The sequence below is a fragment of the Scomber japonicus genome, chromosome 19, assembly GCF_027409825.1.
Source record: "Scomber japonicus isolate fScoJap1 chromosome 19, fScoJap1.pri, whole genome shotgun sequence".
NCBI classification, from domain to species: Eukaryota; Metazoa; Chordata; class Actinopteri; order Scombriformes; family Scombridae; genus Scomber; species Scomber japonicus.
The window spans coordinates 16,300,379-16,317,884 of record NC_070596.1 but is presented as its reverse complement, the minus strand read 5'-3'; the positions used below and the strand labels follow the sequence as shown (position 1 = coordinate 16,317,884).

Below are 17,506 nucleotides of genomic sequence, written 5' to 3'. Positions count from 1 at the left end.
TGGCGTCGGTGGGGGACAGAGAAGTAAGAGCCGGACCCTTCACCGTTATTAAACACCGCTGGTTCGGACACCGTATGAACTAAAACGGCGACGGGAGCGAAAGTTTGTCGACTCATTTCATCAGCCGCAACGCACAGTTTGGTGCGGTGTGTGTGTGGTTGCTTTTGTTTTCGGTTAACCTGTCGTTGACTTGGACAGCTCATTAGCTTCAACTTGGAAAAGCCAACGCTAGCCCGGGCTAGCTGAGTAGCTCCATCGGCTGCTTGGATTTTTCTGTGCGGCATTCATGGATTCATAGCCCGACCCGTGTGAACTCCGGGCGGCATATATATATTTAAAACTATTGTTTTCACTAAAGCAGCCGGCCATGAGCCACTTCTATTGAAAACAACACTTCATAAAGGAATAAGGTGCCCAGAGACAGGTCTGGCATTGCGACACTATCTGGAGTATCGAAACGGAGCGACTTGGCCGTCATGTATTTTCTTACCGGCTGGCCCCGGAGGCTGCTTTGTCCGCTGAGGAGTGAAGAGGAGCCCTTCTACATCCAGCCCAGCTCACAGAGGTTTTACTTCGCCGTGCTCTCGGAGACACAGCTCAGCATCTGGTTTAGTCGGGTAAGTCAACCCAGCTACAAGCGCATATTCTCAGCTGTCCCGACAATAACAATGTGTGCAGTGCCACTTTTACGTTTAGCTGAACATTAAACGATATTAAACATGCCTTATCAGCCAAATACTCCATCACTTTATCCCCCCCACATACACACACCTTGTTTAATAAAAGGGGCGTTAATTAACATATATACCTACAAAAATGTCCGTACTCATGATGAGCAACCTGAAGACATTCACCTTGGTGATGTCAAGGGGTGCCGCAAATTATGTATACAGGTGACATTACACATCACAGCTGTTTTAGTATATCCGCATACGTGTGCTTATCTCAAAGTCGGAGCTCAAATCATCACTAACGTTGCGTTGTATTTGAATATCGTCGATCATCCTCTTTCCTCCTTTAATCATAACAAAGAGGTCGGTAGCGTTTCATCTTCTCAGTCAGGAGGAATGAGAGAGTCCACCTGATGAATGCTTTGTCAGCTGTTTGAAAGGATGAGTGTCTTCGGTATATTCAGTGTTTTTGATTAAAACAAATAAATAAATCTGTTGTTCCCCCTACCCTCCAAAGTTCAAAGTTTAAGATATTATCAGCGTGGGATTTCCCATAGTGTTCAAAACAAATACATGTTGTGGTATTTTCTGTCAGGCTGTAGCTCGACTCGAATTCAAGAGCTTTTAGGCTTCCAGTGTTTGACAATCAATGTAAACAATCATGTCAGCACATTAATTGATCCCTTTCTTTTTCCATTTGCAGTACAATAAAATATCATTGTGAAGCAGAAACAATATTGCTTGTTCACAATATCTTGTGCTCTGAGGGGTTATATTTTCCTCTCAGTGGCCTCTGTGTAGTTGAAGGCCGGTGTCGACTTGTTTTTCTCTTTTTCTGTTTATTATGGCAGTCTTTTCAACAAGATGGTGATTTTTATCTTGGCTTTTCACAGGTTGTCTCGAGCCAAAGCCTTAGTCATGAATTTAACTAATTCACGACTTATTCTTCAGATAGGAGCCTGTGCTGAAACTGTTTTTTTTTAAAAAACTAAATCACTCATTATTGGCTGGCTAAATTGATTACTTTATGGCTCCTGAACTTGCTGGTGTGTATCCAAAGGGGCTTCTGACGATAGATTTGAGGAAATGATCTGTGAGGTGACATTTAAGGTTTGACTTCAGGGTTTGTACATAAATGAATAGCAAAACAGCACAATGAATGCTTTGCAGGCAGTTCTTCAAGAGAGATGCAAGTTTTTTTTTTAAATAGAAAAGCATGGTCAATATCAGAAGGAAAAGTAAGGGGGAGCAGTTTTTTTGGTAAAGAAAATCATAGGCAAGTTGATGGAAACTTAAAAAAAAAAATCCCTACAGTGAAGACAAACAGTGCTAAACAACCCACTACAGTAAAGGGTTTGTGAATGTTGACTTAGTTTAGTAGTCAGTAGTAGGAGACAGACTGTGAACCGATCTGGGTTCCAGACAGTGGCAGCTACGACAGATGAGATCCTATTTTCATTATTGCCTATATGCATTTATCTTCTCACAAACTTAAACCTAGTTCAATAATCAACTTCAGCTTTCAAATCTGATGAAATGCAGAATGGCTGATAAAATGTTTGTGCCTACAGCAGCATCTGCTGAAGTAGAAAACTCCACTTATATGCACTTATAACCTCTGCACTCATTTGTTTAAATACATTAGATTTGCTGGATGGAAAGAGGCCATTTGATTTGATAATCTGCAGCTGAGCACATTGTTCATGGCAGTCTGTGCTCCACATAGCCTGTATGCCATTGAGTTGCAGCAACAATGGATCAGGTCAATGTTTATATCCTGAGTACCTCACAGGGTGGGACCATGTCTTCCTTCCCCTCTTTCTCAAGAATTTTGCCTGTGATTACCAGTAGGTGTTTTTGGATTAAACAGTTTTGGGGACCCACTTAGAGGAGCTACCCATTCAAGAGCTCCCACCAACAAGTAATATGTACCTTTAGGAGCCTTTTTCTGTTTGCCTTCGTACCGCCAGTGGGAACGCTGAAGTGATACAAGCTGGCGGTTGGTATACCCACGTCATTTTTGCACGACTTCAACAACGGCAACAAGATGGCAGACGTCCTGGTCTTTGGTCCTGGTGTTTGTGTCTCTTGGGTTTCATGTGAATAACGGACCTGGAAAGGAGACATGTTTTGTTCCACTGTTTAAAGCAAAAGGCTAACTTGAACAGCTGTTGTTTTCCTAAAAAAGCCCTCAAAATGGCCCTGCGATCATTCCCACTTCTGCAGTGCAACAGTTCTTAAAGCTATGAGAAAGACCCTCCAGCTCCTAATGAGGCATCAAGGGAAAGGATCCTCCCAGGAATGTCAACTGGAGCAACCTCTTCCTCTCGACATGCACCTTTCACATCTGTTCTATCCATCATGTCATTTGAATTCACTCTGTAGCAGAGCGGTTTGTTCACACATTTTTCTGAAGTAGTATTTTTCTAAAGACGTTCAAATACCTTAATTAAAGCAAACACATGCAGCAGATCAACCATATAATCAATATTAAATCAGTTAAAGTGTGGATTATGGGATATTCCAATATTGTAAATCTGCTATTTGCCTTTCTAGCTTCTTTGCCCCTGTTGATCTTAGCCATCGTTTTCCCACCAGGTCTTTCCTCTTTAATCCCATTAAGGATCCTGAACCTTGGCCAGTGCAGCCTGAGCCCGGCTCGTTCAACGGAGGCACTATTACTAATCCGTGTTGCACAGTAGCTTATCCTTTTAGTCGTTGTGTTCTGTCACCCTGCCACAGCTGTATGGGAGGAGAGATACTGCTCAGGATATCTAGGAAATAGAGAGATGGATTGTGTTTGTGTGGTGGCGCTATTTTTCCATAAAAGCTCCATAGTTGACTGTGTGTCTGCGAAATCTGCAGAGTTTTGTGTGTGTGTATGCACATGTATGGTAGCACATAGTTGTGTGCTTGTGTAATCCTTTGTGCTCTGGGATTTCTTCAGTGAGTGGTGGATCATGGGAAAATGGCAATGCAGAGGAGCTGCATGAGTTCAAGTCACTGCTACCCTACAAATCATTTCAGTTTGAGCTCAGTTAAAACAATCTGTGTACCAGTTGTTTGTTTGGGATGTGGATGCAAATAAACAAGTAAGCAAATCTGCCTGTGTGTTTGCACGCAGTATACCATCTGCCTGCAAGACTGTGTGCACAGAGTTTACCAAACATAACAATATCTTAAAAAGAGCAAGTTGATGGATACATGATTTAACTGATTCATGACATTAAAAAAATATAGTTATCCTTCTTTCTTTTGCTGTTTGTGTTAAACACTGATTTGTAGTTGTAGTTGTATTATATTGTATATAACAACAGCAGTTTCTAAAAGTTTATCAGATGTAAACAGTGAAGTTATCAACATTAATCAGCACTTTGACCTCATAGTCGTTAAATTTCAAATACAGCATGTTGGAGTACAGAGTCAAAACAAAACTGTCTGAATACTTACAGATTAAACTATAAATTGCTCTAATGAAATCACTAGACCTGCTGTTTGCTAATGATAAGTAAGCATACAGATCCATATCTCTCCCTCCCCTGGGCAGATCAGATCTTAAGCCCCTCTTAAAAAACCCACTGTCCAGCTGCAACCTGTGACCACCAGAACTGTGTGGAGGTGGTCACAGGAAGCTCTCCGGGGTTGTGTTGAGGCGACAGATTGGGATGTTCTCTGTAATACACATGGAGGGGGGGGGCATAGATGGATTCACAGACTGTGTAACAGATTACATGAATTATTGCATGAATCAGCATGATCCCCCTCCAAGTTCCCAAATGTAAATATAGACCACCTCTAGTGGGATCTCTGCTTTAATTTACCAAGCACCACCTGTGTTTCTTCTAATGGTTTCAGATGTTATTTCGATTCCTAACAAGCAGCGATTCTCCCTTTTCTGCTTCCCACTGAGCAAGCGCCACCACTGCAGGTATCATTGGCATCATTAAGTTTTAATTCCATGGAAAGGATGCTGTGGGGTAGAAATATTTAAGACCTGCTTCTCTCATTACACTGATTGGGTACACAGTCTAATGTTGCATAGCTGGAATTACACGAGATATTTTCCTGCCTTGGTTACCCGACTAAAGCCATTCAGTGTGCAGCATGGTCCTGTTTACCTGCAATGTCAATGAGTGTTGCTTCTGTCACAGGAACAGGAACAGGAACAGCACAAGCTAAAAAAACAAAACATGTTTTCCAATCTGGCCATGCTGAGAAATAAAACAAGTTGCTGTAGTTTTGTAGTATGACTAAGGATTAATTCATCTTCAGTAACAATGGGTCTTGTCAAAAGCGCAGCCTCATACAATGATTGAATAATAAAATCTCTGCAAGGGGTTTTCACCGCTTGTTGAGTAACACCAGTGACTCAACAGTGAGGCTTTGAGGTTTTGAGTTTGACCTCATTACCGCTGCTCCTCTTCAGCTATAAAATATTGTCATTTTCAGCCACCAGTATGTCCACAGTGAACGTGCAAAGTACTGAAATAAGCAAGAAAATCCACACTTCAAATTGATTATTATAATTTGATTACATTATATATAAATGTATTAAAAAATCTCCTTCCTCTAACACCCAATCTGTCAGACAGGAAATATATTTAACCATGATCCAAGTATCACTGACTGTGTATTAATATTTATTTGATTGTAGCTTAATGTATTAGCCACATGCTTCTACAATTTGAAAAAGAGATCCTTTCATATTTTGACTACTGCAGGTTAGTGCAGCACAAATGGCCTTCTGATAAAAAAAATAAAAAAATAAATCAAAAGGAGGGACAAGAAAATGACAGGAGGGAGAAATGGAGAGAAAGACAGAGAGGTAGAGCAGAGTGAGAGACAGGAAGGAGTTGAAGGAGAGATGACGGGCTGCAAAAGAAACGAATGAGAAGAACCGAGAGAGGTACAGAAAGAGAAACTGAAGGAAAGAGATAAAGACAGAGAGATGCATTATCCCATTCTTGCAACAGCTTCAGGGTGTTCTCTCTCTCTCTCTCTCCCTCTCCCTCTCCCACTCCCTTTCCTTCCCCCTCTCGCTCTCCTTAGTCCAATAACATACTCAGTAAAATAGTTATTGGTTGATTTCTGTTGCCATTTAATTACACAAGTAGTGTATAATTTTGTTGTGACTGCCCCCCCCCCCCACAGCCCTCCCAGGCCACTTTGCCATAAACCTCCAGGCCAATTTGCCATAAACCTCCTTCCACCCCATGTAAACTTCTCTAGATCTGCAACTGATTTACACATTTACACATCACAAGTCATTCAGTACATCCTGTTTGCCAGCAGATGAACGTGCACTTATTGTTTTGTGGTGAACAGGAACAGACCTACAGTAGCTTAAACTCGGTGTCAAATCAGGACATAGAGATGAACTGGTGGTAGTGGTTCTGTGATGCAGACAGATATCAGCCGTAGTGCTTCAGTGGAGGCAAAGTGAGGGCAACGGCCTTGGGCAACATTTCTTTATCTCTCTGTGTTGCATGGTGCAAACAACATCCTCAACACTTGGTTACAATGTTAAAGTCCACACTACCTGTTTACTGCTCGTCATTCTCCCTTTTGTTTACTAGCAATGGTCACAGTTTTGCACAGTTTTACAGAGCTGGCCTTTGTTGGTCTGAATACATTTTTCTAAATGAGCCTCACATGGTAAATTTAGCAGAAACCATCCCATGCTTTAGGGACAGAATTGCATCTCTATTTTCTCTTTGCCATAGAACCAACATGTGAGGCATTAAATCACCTTCCTGTAAACTAGCGAATAAATGCGCCAAATTGTTAACATGCTCTTTTCTATTTCTGAATGGATTTTTGTTTTGATGGTGGTGTGTTGTTGTTGTGTCCATAGTTTGTGTAGTTATTTTCAGACTGCCCTGGTAGTCATTATTTGAGCAATTAAAAGCATATTGCACTCATGCGGCTTGACTATTGAAGCTGTTGTTATGTGTCCCAAATCTGTTATTCATATCAAACATGGTATTTGTAGATGGACTTGTGGTTTTCACACTGCAAGCATTTAGACATAGTCACATTGCATTGTAGGTAATGTAGATGACATAAAAAGGCACCATGTATAGTTTCACTGTGTTCACTGAAAGTCTAACAATGGCTAACAAAGGTCTGCAATGCTAAATTCAATGGCGTTTTCACCATGATGTAAGCGCTGTGCCGTTTTCATTTGGAGCTCAAATGTAGTTTTTAATAAAACTGAAATGTTTACAGTTTTCATGTTTCCTCTCCATGTGGAATTATACAATAGGTTTCCAGTCTTGTTGTTGTCTGGCAGTAAGATGTCTGTGACTTGCAGGATGTTTAAAGTGCTTATTTTCTTTCTCATATCCTTATTCCCCACCCACAGCCCAGTGTTTTGATAGTCAGCTATATCGAGTCTGCAAAGGCGGCCGCCCAGTTTGGCTTCTACCAGAAGGCAGAATGGAAACCAGACGACTCCATGATAGCTGTGGCGGTAAGTACATGCTCCTCAGCCTCATCATATATGCAGTATGATTGATGTCCTTCAGCACACATTTTGTATCTTTTCTTATTAGTACAAAACACTTAAGTTTATTAATGACTTGTGTTCAAACTGCAAAATCACTTTACTTTGTGGAATAGCTTATAATATTAGCACTGTATGTAATGCTGATGAAAGTATATCCTCAAATGTTAAAAATTGAATAGAAATACAACAAAAATGATGTTAATTCATGTATTTATAATAATTAAACGTTAGATGATTCTTAACATTATCTGGGTTTTCATCAGATGTCCCATTTTTAAAATTGATTTTGCCAGCTGGGCAGATTATATAAATGATGAATACAATCTTTAATGTACTAGACCCATACTTAAGATGTTTTTTTTTCAGCTGAGGTGAATTTCCGCCTATGAGCAGCACCTCAAACTCCAGTGCACCATTAAAACTGTGAAAAGTAATGAGCAGCACTGCTGGAAGCTGTCAGAGAGTTTATGACCATGTCTATCAAAAGTGAAAATACCGTTTTCTTCATGATTCAAACGCTGTTGATTAAAAACAACATGACCAACCCACATCCCCCACAGCCCTAAAACCAGTCCACCACCTTTGGCACAATTTTAAAAAATGGTTGCATAACTAGCTGCCTCTGTTTGAGGTGTTGCACTTTCGTTGACACGTGAAACCAACCATCGCCAACCAATCGTTCATCGACTTCCTCTCGCTCTCTCTCTCTCTTCTGTCCGTTGCATGTTTGTAACAGTAATAACCTGCTCATCATTTTGTTGCCACTTTCATATAGTGTGTTATTCAGTGGGTAGATCATTGATATGGTGTTTTATGATATGCAGCTACTTTGCAGCTTTAGCACTTGACAGTAGTGCAAGTGTGAAAAATGCTGTAGATGAAAGTGTCTGCAGTTTTCTAAAATGTGGATTTTGTCCTATTTTTTGCTATTTTGCTCTGATCTCCAGATAGTTAGATTGATAGATATATATATATATATAGGAAGGTATTCCCGTAACTGTGAGAAGAGAACTGAAACAAAGTCCCTGAGCTCCCAATTTCATGTTACAACTTCACTTTCAATCATGCATAGATCAAACTGTGTGTAACAGTGTGACATTAGGTTGAAGTTAGCATTTTTCAGATTGTAAAATGGTTTAAAAAAAAAAAAAGAAAAGAAAAAGACCATGTATAGTACATGAGAATAATTAATTTATGGTTTCTATATGTAGAATTGTGAAACAATTAATATAATGTGTAATATAATTTAAAGAATGAGACATTCCCCATCTTTCTCAGTTGTCTGTAACTACCCGTGGACTGATTTCTATGTGAAGGACCTGAGCCAGATTTTCCACGAAAATCCAAAGGATCTGATGTTTTTGCGTGCTCTGAATATCTTGCATCTTTCCCTCTAAGCAAACAAACGACTAGCATGATGACACCACACAACAAAAATGGTGCCATCCAAGTAAAAACACCCTGCAGATATCTGTCTCCGTCAATCACTGCACATTTCACAACAAAACACCACTTCACCACTGACTGACTGGTAGTGAGTGATGCTTTGCTGAAATGATCCTGAACGAAGCTGAATGATGCAAAACACATTAGAGGTCTTTTATGTAATAATGAGAAGTGTAAGTGAAGAAAAAGACATCAACTTCAATAGTGTCATGCAGCAAGCAACAGGATGTTGACTGCAGCTCGCTTAACAACCACCAGTGTCACTAATGAGAAAGTATTTATGATTCATACAAATAAATTAATGAAAAATATGTGAGAATCGTAACAGATTCAGCATCAATAATCAGTTTCTGGTCTCAACGTACTCACACTGGCCGGTTTCATGAGCACAAGAAAAGGAATGTGTGTCTGTGTGTGTGTGGTTCCTTAAGCCTGACACGCTTTGACTTGCACAGTCATCATCACTTCATGTGTGCATCTTACTGAAGTGAGTAGCTCCAGATACACTGTTGCTTTAGCCGGGTGGCCCCCTTACAAAAGACATTTATATTGGTGCTTTAAATCAATATTACAAAAATACACAGTTAAAATACACTGCTGGCTGTTAAAGTTACTACCAGTTAAATAATTGCTAAAAAGGCAGTATTATGTCTGTATTAGATAAATCACTAAGAGTCACGGTAAAGGCTGGCCTTCAACATGTTTAGGTTCAGTTAAACTTTGCTCCCTGCCTACAGTACTGTGTTACTTTGTCCTCTGCTAATCACTGTACTGTCTCACAGAGATAATCAACTCAAAGTGAAACTGCAACTCAACAGCTTGTTTCATATTTTATTGGTCACTGGCATTTACATATCAGTTCTTAATTCATTAATTGTGCTATAAAAGTAGTAGTAGTAGTAGTCTTTGATGTAACTGTCAGGCTTGTGGTTGAGATATATACTGGGAACAGAATGCAGCCTTCTAAAGGATTTTAGCTGTCTCAGCTTTTTTGGTAGTTTGAGAGGGCCTCATTTTTTGTGTGTTTTGCAAATCAATACAGATTTATCTGAATGGTGAACCTGATGGGGGTAGGAGCATATCTGTTTGTTGCTGTTTAAACAAACATGAAATATTGTGGTTATATCCCAGCTTTAGGTAAAGAACCCACCACAACCAGAAAAATATGCAAATTATCATCCCACAAAGCTGGAAAGACGTGATTTTTTTCTCATTTCCATGGAGATGAAATATTCTTGCCTACATGTTTCTGTACATGAGCCCACACAAGCTTATTGATGTTAGTTCAAATATCTTTCCTCCACTGTGACGCCTTCAGGTGGATCATCATCTCCATCTCTGAAAATCTCTAACATGGCATTTAGCTAGTATTGTTTCTGATTAGATTTATATGAAATAAACAGCATTTTCAGTAAGCTGTGTATGCAGGAAATCACCAAAGCGACATTTCTTTGAAGCGTCAAACACTGCTTCCCTTGGTATGCATTGACGACTGCAGGGGCCTTGTCGTGTCCACTATTTACAACAGAGCTGGCTCAGAGGTCGGACTAAGAATAATTTAAACGTTGTGATGACAGCAAAGCCAGCAGAGTACATCATGGCTGGATTTACAGAGTTATTATGTCATTTAATTTCAGGATATACTGTTAATCATTCTTCGCAAGTGTAATCCCGGGGAAAGGGGAGTTCAGAGAAGGAACAGATGGATGCTGCATCAGCTGTGTCATGTTGAGGCAGACGAAGATGACTAAGCAACGATGGTGGAATCAGGCTGTTTATCTTAGGATGCTTATGTAAATAACCAGGAAGCTTATAAGGATAAGTGTGCAATGGAAGCCCCAATTCAGCTGGTGGGGTTTTGCTTGTGGTCTAATGCCTAAGGAAACCTGTAGTGGTGATTAGTGGGCGAGGGGGTTGTTGGATGTTTTGGGACACACTGAACTCAGTAGCTACACATTTCTCTGTTTAGCTTCTTCTGGTTAGGCAAACTAATTGTTGCTAAGCCTATTCATTTTTCCAGCAGTTGTGGAAACAGCAGATGAGACTTTAGTTCATAATTTATGAACTGACACACTGTTCGCTGTACTGTACATTTAGTGCCAGATTGATAACGTACTGCTAACCTTTTCCTCTGCTCCACTCGCATTCACTATTACTTTTCTGTCACTCATTTGCTCTGCACACCTATTACCCACTGCCTTATTCCTTAATGGAGCTACGCTACCAAGTGTTTCCTAGGCAACAACATAGAGGTTGACTCATGTCTCAATGCACCCCCATTTTCACATGTAATGTGTTAGTCTTTGGCCAGGCACATCGACCAACCAATCGACCAGTTGACCAGGAGACTTCATCCTTAGTGATGATCATTATCTTGTTTCATTGTTCACCTAAAACAAAAGCAGCACAGCACTCTCTACAGTGTTGCTATCTTGATAGAGAAAACCTGAGAAAGACAATGAAAAGCATCAAATCTCCACCTTCTTGACAACTTAACTTCAAGGTACATCGACCTCTGCCATCTTCTGTTCCTTGCACCATTACTCAAGATTGATATGAGCACTCTGCAGCTAACTACGTGAAGGAAGTGTCTCGTTGAATAAATTCAAAGAATACAAGTGGCCGAGTCAGCAGATGAGTCAGTCAGGTTCCAAAGGTCATGTGATCAGCGACACACAGGACGACAGAAAGCCAAGACCCTGACCAGGAGCAGAGAGCATCAAAACAAACTGCACGGAGAATCAGTTCATTAAAATCATCAGCGTCTACTGCAAAAACTCACTGATTTGTGTTTGTTTTGTGTGTGCTGCTGAGGATACAGTGTTTGTAGTCGAACATTATCTATATTTATAGAGAATTAAGTATAATACAGTGTAATCTCTTTTTATTTTAAGTTTCATCAAATACCTTAGCCTAGATAATCCTACGTCTTTTTGTAAACACTGCCAGGAAATGCTGTCAAGGACACAAGATGCTGTTCAGAGGCAAGTGTGGCAGAAGACAGTACATGTTTATCCCAAAACACCACCGCTTGTCCTTGAAGCCATTCTGCTGAACATACATATCAGGTAAAAGGGCAGAAATACAATCTTTCCTAAAAGAGAAAGGAAGTATATTCAGACGTCTCAAATGTTGTCAGGTCAATGCTTAAACTGGCAGTTTATGTCCATAAAGAAATGTCAGTCAGTAATGAAGACATAATGTCATTTATCAAATAATATTAGAAGGATAACCTCATGGCCTCGTAGTCTCTCTCTCTCTCTCTCTCTCTCTCTCTCTCTCTCTCTCTCTCTCTCTCTCTCTCTCTCTCTCTCTCTCTCTCTCTCTCTCTCTCTCTCTCTCTCTCTCTCTCTCTCTCTCTCTCTCTCTCTCTCTCTCTCTCTCTCTCTCTCTCTCTCTCTCTCTCTCTTCATCCCTCATGAGGCCAAAGTACACATGAATGAATGCCGTGAATGTGTCTGGGAAAGCAGCAAGTCAGGCCCCGATCCGAGGCCCACTCAGCCAAACACAACAGGGAGCAGGTGCAGGAGTTAAAAATACCAAGGCACACGCACTTTCTGGCCTCCACTGACACTTAGTTGGGTTCTGATTCCTGACGGGTAAAAATATAAAAAGTTTCAATATTGTTTTTCCTAATGTAGAGACTATTCATCTCTGTTTTGGTTGTACTGGAAGTACTGCAAACCTGTCTCATTTGACTCAGTATCGGTCTAGTAGTGTCAACAATAACTGCCACAACTACCAGCTACATGCCATTTGCAACAGGAAATAACGCAGACATTATTACAGGCTAGATATGAACTGCAAGTACCTGCAGCTTTCATTAACCTTTAGTCCCTGACAATTAACTCAACTTTGATGGTTTTATTTAATTAAAACAGATTATTATATTTCTTCTCAAACAGGAAATGTGTAGGGCAGGAGGTATGTTAACTTCAAAGCAGCAGTAAATATGAGAGTATCTGCACTGGGTCAGATCTCACAATATGCAGACTAAGTCGAGTCATAGTGAGATCTGCTGACTAGAAACTTTTCTTTTATTTGGCTGACTGAAGGGAAACACCAATGAAAAAGTAATTAAGTTTAAAGTGTGAAAGTGTAGAACAAGCATTTGCTTATCATCCTGTTTGCAGTTTAAAGTGTCAATCTTTTAAGAAAACAGCTAGAAGAGGGTGTCTGGAAATTCTTCTTGGAGTGAAGAAGCTAAAATTGTATTTGAACCAAATAAGATCGAAACATTTTATGGCTGTACTTGAAATACTGAATATTTTGCACCCAAGAGATGACAATGTCTATAGTGAGGCATCAGCAGCAGTTGCTATTGTGTAGTCAAAAAGTGTAGTGACGGAGATGCAATAAGATTAGACCAGAATATGTAACTACTGACAACAACCCACAGCCGATGTGGCGTTAACTTTAACTGTAGTAGGAATCAAAGTAGGTGCTCAGTCTCAACAAAAGTTTAATAAGAAGCAAGCAAAGTTTATTTATATCACACTTTTCACAGGGACTAAGTGATTTACATTAAAAATAAATAAAATCAAATACAATCATAAAATGGAAATGAATAAAAACAAAAACAGATAGAATATACAAAGGGAACAGACATAAATGTCAAGTTAAAACATAAAGTACCACATTCTACCTAGTGCCTGCTCACAATGTCCAAGGATCTCAAGCTTATTCAGAGACTATTCCATACTATTATGTAATAATAAATATTCATCATGAGTTGACTGTAATGCTGCTAGATTTGTGGAGCAGATCACATCCGGTTTACTCCATAAATACGCTGGCAGTTTTAAATGTCAGCGTCAAGTTTGAAAAGGACCCCAAGTTGTTTTTGTCTACACATAATCTAATAACTTCTGAGTTTTTTCATTCACGAATTTAAGTGTGGATTAGGAGCCACATTAACAGATAACACAGTCAACGCTATGACAACCAATTTAAGTGTCTTTAAATATCTACAGGCTATGCTGTGTTGTTGACTAGCTGTCAACATTTTAGCTCCAAGAAGGTATAATTTCTCTCACCCTCATTAGTATTGTCGTTTAATTATAGGGTGGGCAGACTCGGAAAAACCAGGGACTGCAGAACAATAAAAACCAGCGTTGCCCAGGCAGTAGTCCTCACTTCAACCACCAGCTGTTTCCCAGATGTTTGGCCACGCACACACCCTGCAGACTTTGAGGCTAACGTAATCACCCTCCTAAACTATGGCTAGGACTATCTTTAGCTGAGCGTGAGCGTGTGCGTGTGCGTGTCTGTGTGTGTTTTTAGATGGAGTATGAGGGAAGCAGCAAAAGCAATTGACACAGTATAAAAGAAGAACTTGTTTGTGTGGCAGGACTCAAGAAAGGATGTAGTTCTTCAAACAGGGGAAATACTTTTTAGCATTCATTTCTTCTTGTGTGTGTGTCTTGGGATCTGTCCGAGGCCAAAATGTTCCCTCTCTGTTTTTATACTCTCACTTAAAGGCAGTGCTCAGGAAAGTGTTTTCACCAAGAACTTTTTTTATATCGACCAAGAATTTGATGCAATTTTCTACGGCACCGATGCAGTTCTACGGACATATAAATACATATTTCTGGCTTTTTTAATATAAACACTGTGAGTAAAGAGAAAAGGGGTTAAGGTGAAAAGCGATAAATTAAGTACCACTTGTGGTTTACCAGTACTTGTTAAGTGGGAGAAGACAGGATGAAAAAAAATGTGTGCAAATGGTAGCAGGCAGAAGAAAGTCTGCATTGTAACTTCTGATCCAGATGTAGTTTTGTGGAGTTTCGAGCACACTGCTCTTCTTTAGACTAAAACAAAAATGTATAGTCACCATCTTAAATAGATCAAAACTGAGGCCACCTGTCACATAATGTTTCAATCCCAATCCATATTTACAGGTGTACATATATAAGTGTACGGAAGATAATGCAACACATAATGGTGTATACTGTGAAACAAAAGAAAACGTTATGTATGATAAGCAATAACCAAAAAATATATGATATGTGTATTTATACATATGTACAAAAACGTCCATAGACATGTAGACACGGACCCCCGGAGCACAACACTTAAACATCAGGCCTATAGCAGTCATAACATCAATATGGCTGGATTTTTTTTAAAAAGCCACCTCTAAAATCAGTCAACAGTTTCTGCAGCATTTCATGTTTTTTTTGGGTAAACAAATGGGACGCTTAATTCACTGAATTCTCTTAATTGCGTACACAAACATGCACATGCAATAACACAAGCACACATTAGCGCTGCAATAAATGTAATTTTAATGAGACTGCATCAGAGAAGTGTTTCAACTGTGGAAATTTTTGAGGCTTTGCTTTGAGCTGTGGCTGTAGAGGATTAGGTGTTCCCTTTTTACTGGGTCCACTCCTACACAGATTCTGTCCTGTTGGAAGGGGTCAGAAATGTTTTCTCTGACAGGTTGATTTGGTTTTAAAAGACCTCAAATATGTGTGTGTCCTCACGGCCTAAAGCAAAAATAACTTAAACATACATTTTCATTTGTATTACTGCAATCTAATGTTTTTCCTCTGCTATTTAATAATAATGTGCTATTTAATCACAGTTCTTTTTGGCTTCATATTTTTACTGTTATGCTCCCAGTGTCTACTCAACAAAATTGGACATGTGTACCTATCTAATGCACATCATTCATTCATTTGGACACATAAAGCATCACCTGAAAGAAATGGCATGCTGCTGAGTGAATTAGCGTCCCCCCCCTGTAATAAATAAATTTGTATCAATTGTATCAGATGTCTTTAGTCTTCTCATGCTCCAGTGAGGACTGCCTGACAGCTGTGTGCTTCCAAACCACATTCAGTAACAGATACTGCAGTTAAAGATACCACGCTGGTTGCTACTGTTTCACATTAACAGGACTTTTGTTCAGTTTGGAATTTACCTATACAGTCTATGGAATTTACTTTACAGTACATTTTTCAAAGACAACTACTGGCATGTACTAATGTCTGTGCATCGTGTGAATGGTCACACTCTTGGAAAAGTGCACTTTACCTCAGAGGTGTGTGTGTGTGTGTGTGTGTGTGTGTGTGTGTGTGTGTGTGTGTGTGTGTGTGTGTGTGTGTGTGTGTGTGTGTGTGTGTGTGTGTGTGTGTGTGTGTGTGTGTGTGTGTGGACGTCTGGGATGTGTTTAAACATGCAGAAGATAGGCTTCAGTACGCCATTGCACTGCGTACAGTTTTCTGCTGACTCGTCACTTTGTCTGCAGAAACCACCGTCTTTCGTTCTACTTGCAAGCCTGAACTAGAAGAGTCATCAGTCAGCTTTTTTTTCCTCCTTCTTCTTTTCTATTTGTTTGCACTTTTACAGCAGCATTAAGTCAATCCTTTGATGTTACACTCTTTAAAATGCAGCATTAAGTTGTAATTATTGGTTTAAATAGTACAGAAGAAAAGGAAGCGTTATGTGACAAGAGTTAAAGTCGTTTTGCCTCATGTACCAGAATAATGAGCATATACGTGTGTCCACTAGAAACAAAGAACAGGTCAAAGCCGAAAATCATAAAGCACATTTTACATGCGTTTGGGCAGCAGTCAGATTTCTCCCCTACCAGATACCCTTTACATAGTGTTGTAACGAGGTCTGGCATATTTTAATTGCACACTGAGAGGTCAAGCTTTGTACTTGACGAGCACAAAGTACACCGTGCATGTGGCATGTGTATCTTTTAATTACTCTATACGCTACCTCGCACAAGTGCCAGTGTAGGAAATTAACTTTTTTCTTCCACCAGCAAAGTGGCTCAATTTTACCACCACCATTTTGTAATTGCTCTTCTGTGTGTAACTAACTTTTGTGTAACCTTTACCCTACTTTTAAAGTAATAACATCAACTAATATACGTTTCACCTAAAAAGTATTCATTTAATATTTATTCACACACTCTTCAATCTATCTCACACACACACACACACACACACACACACACACACACACACACACACACTCATTGCAGCTGTTTTTTCTGGATCCGACTTTCCTTGTACGATGCAAGTCACCTCCTTGTAGCATTTGGAGGCTTTGTGGTCCTTAATAGCCACCAATTTCAAAATTGTTGGTGCCCACAATAAAGCTGTTGTTTGTAGAGATGCATCCATCAATCAGAAAACAGCCATTGTTCCACTGATTGGTCATGACTGGTGACCACTTCTCATATATCTGATTTTTTGCTGGTCAAATTTGCACACATTTGCCACATGAGGGTTCACGCTGCGCACAGAGCGGCACACTAAAACTAAATGATAATAGTAATATTGGAACATGTCTGCCACGGTGGCTCAAAAATTCCATCCCTGAAATGTGTTAATATAAAAACATCATTATAAATCTTATAACTCAGCCTGATAAAGGAAACTTATGTTTATTGATTACATGACATTTAAAGAATCAGGTTTCTGTAGCTTGTGTACTACCAAGCTCATAGTTTAATATATGGCTCCAGTCAGCCATTTGTTTTCTGGTGTTGCCATATGAGGAAGAGAAAGTTGGCCCACTGTGTGGTTTACTGGGCTTTGACAGATCACTGCAGTAGCCACTTGTTTTTATGTTTTTCAGGGAGTATTTTTTGCAGAAGGGAAACTGATCGTCACTGCAGTCCTGTGTCTGCAGTGACAACTGAGCTGTGTTGTGGATGCGTTTATATTTTGCAGTTTCATGAAAGAGATTACCACCCGATGGTTCAAGAGCTACAGCCTTTTGTTGCCACTGCCATTAGTTAGAGGACATGAAGAGAAATCTTTTTCAGCTCCCCGCCATGCTGGCCCACTGTGTGCATATTTTGCCTTTTGAATCTCAATGCCTGCGTTTTTACTGGACCTCAGATGATAATGAATTG

The 17,506-nt window shown here is 39.8% G+C and overlaps 1 protein-coding gene across 1 annotated transcript in view; it reads left to right on the top strand.

Moving 5' to 3' along the window:
• Positions 1-17,506, top strand: part of ric1 (RIC1 homolog, RAB6A GEF complex partner 1) — a 39,806-nt gene continuing 22,300 nt past the window's right edge. Inside the window, exons 1-2 of the mRNA XM_053340348.1 lie at positions 1-617; positions 7,036-7,143. Coding sequence (XP_053196323.1) covers positions 477-617; positions 7,036-7,143 — 249 coding nt within the window. The 5' untranslated portion in view covers positions 1-476. The remainder of the gene's footprint in view (positions 618-7,035; positions 7,144-17,506) is intronic.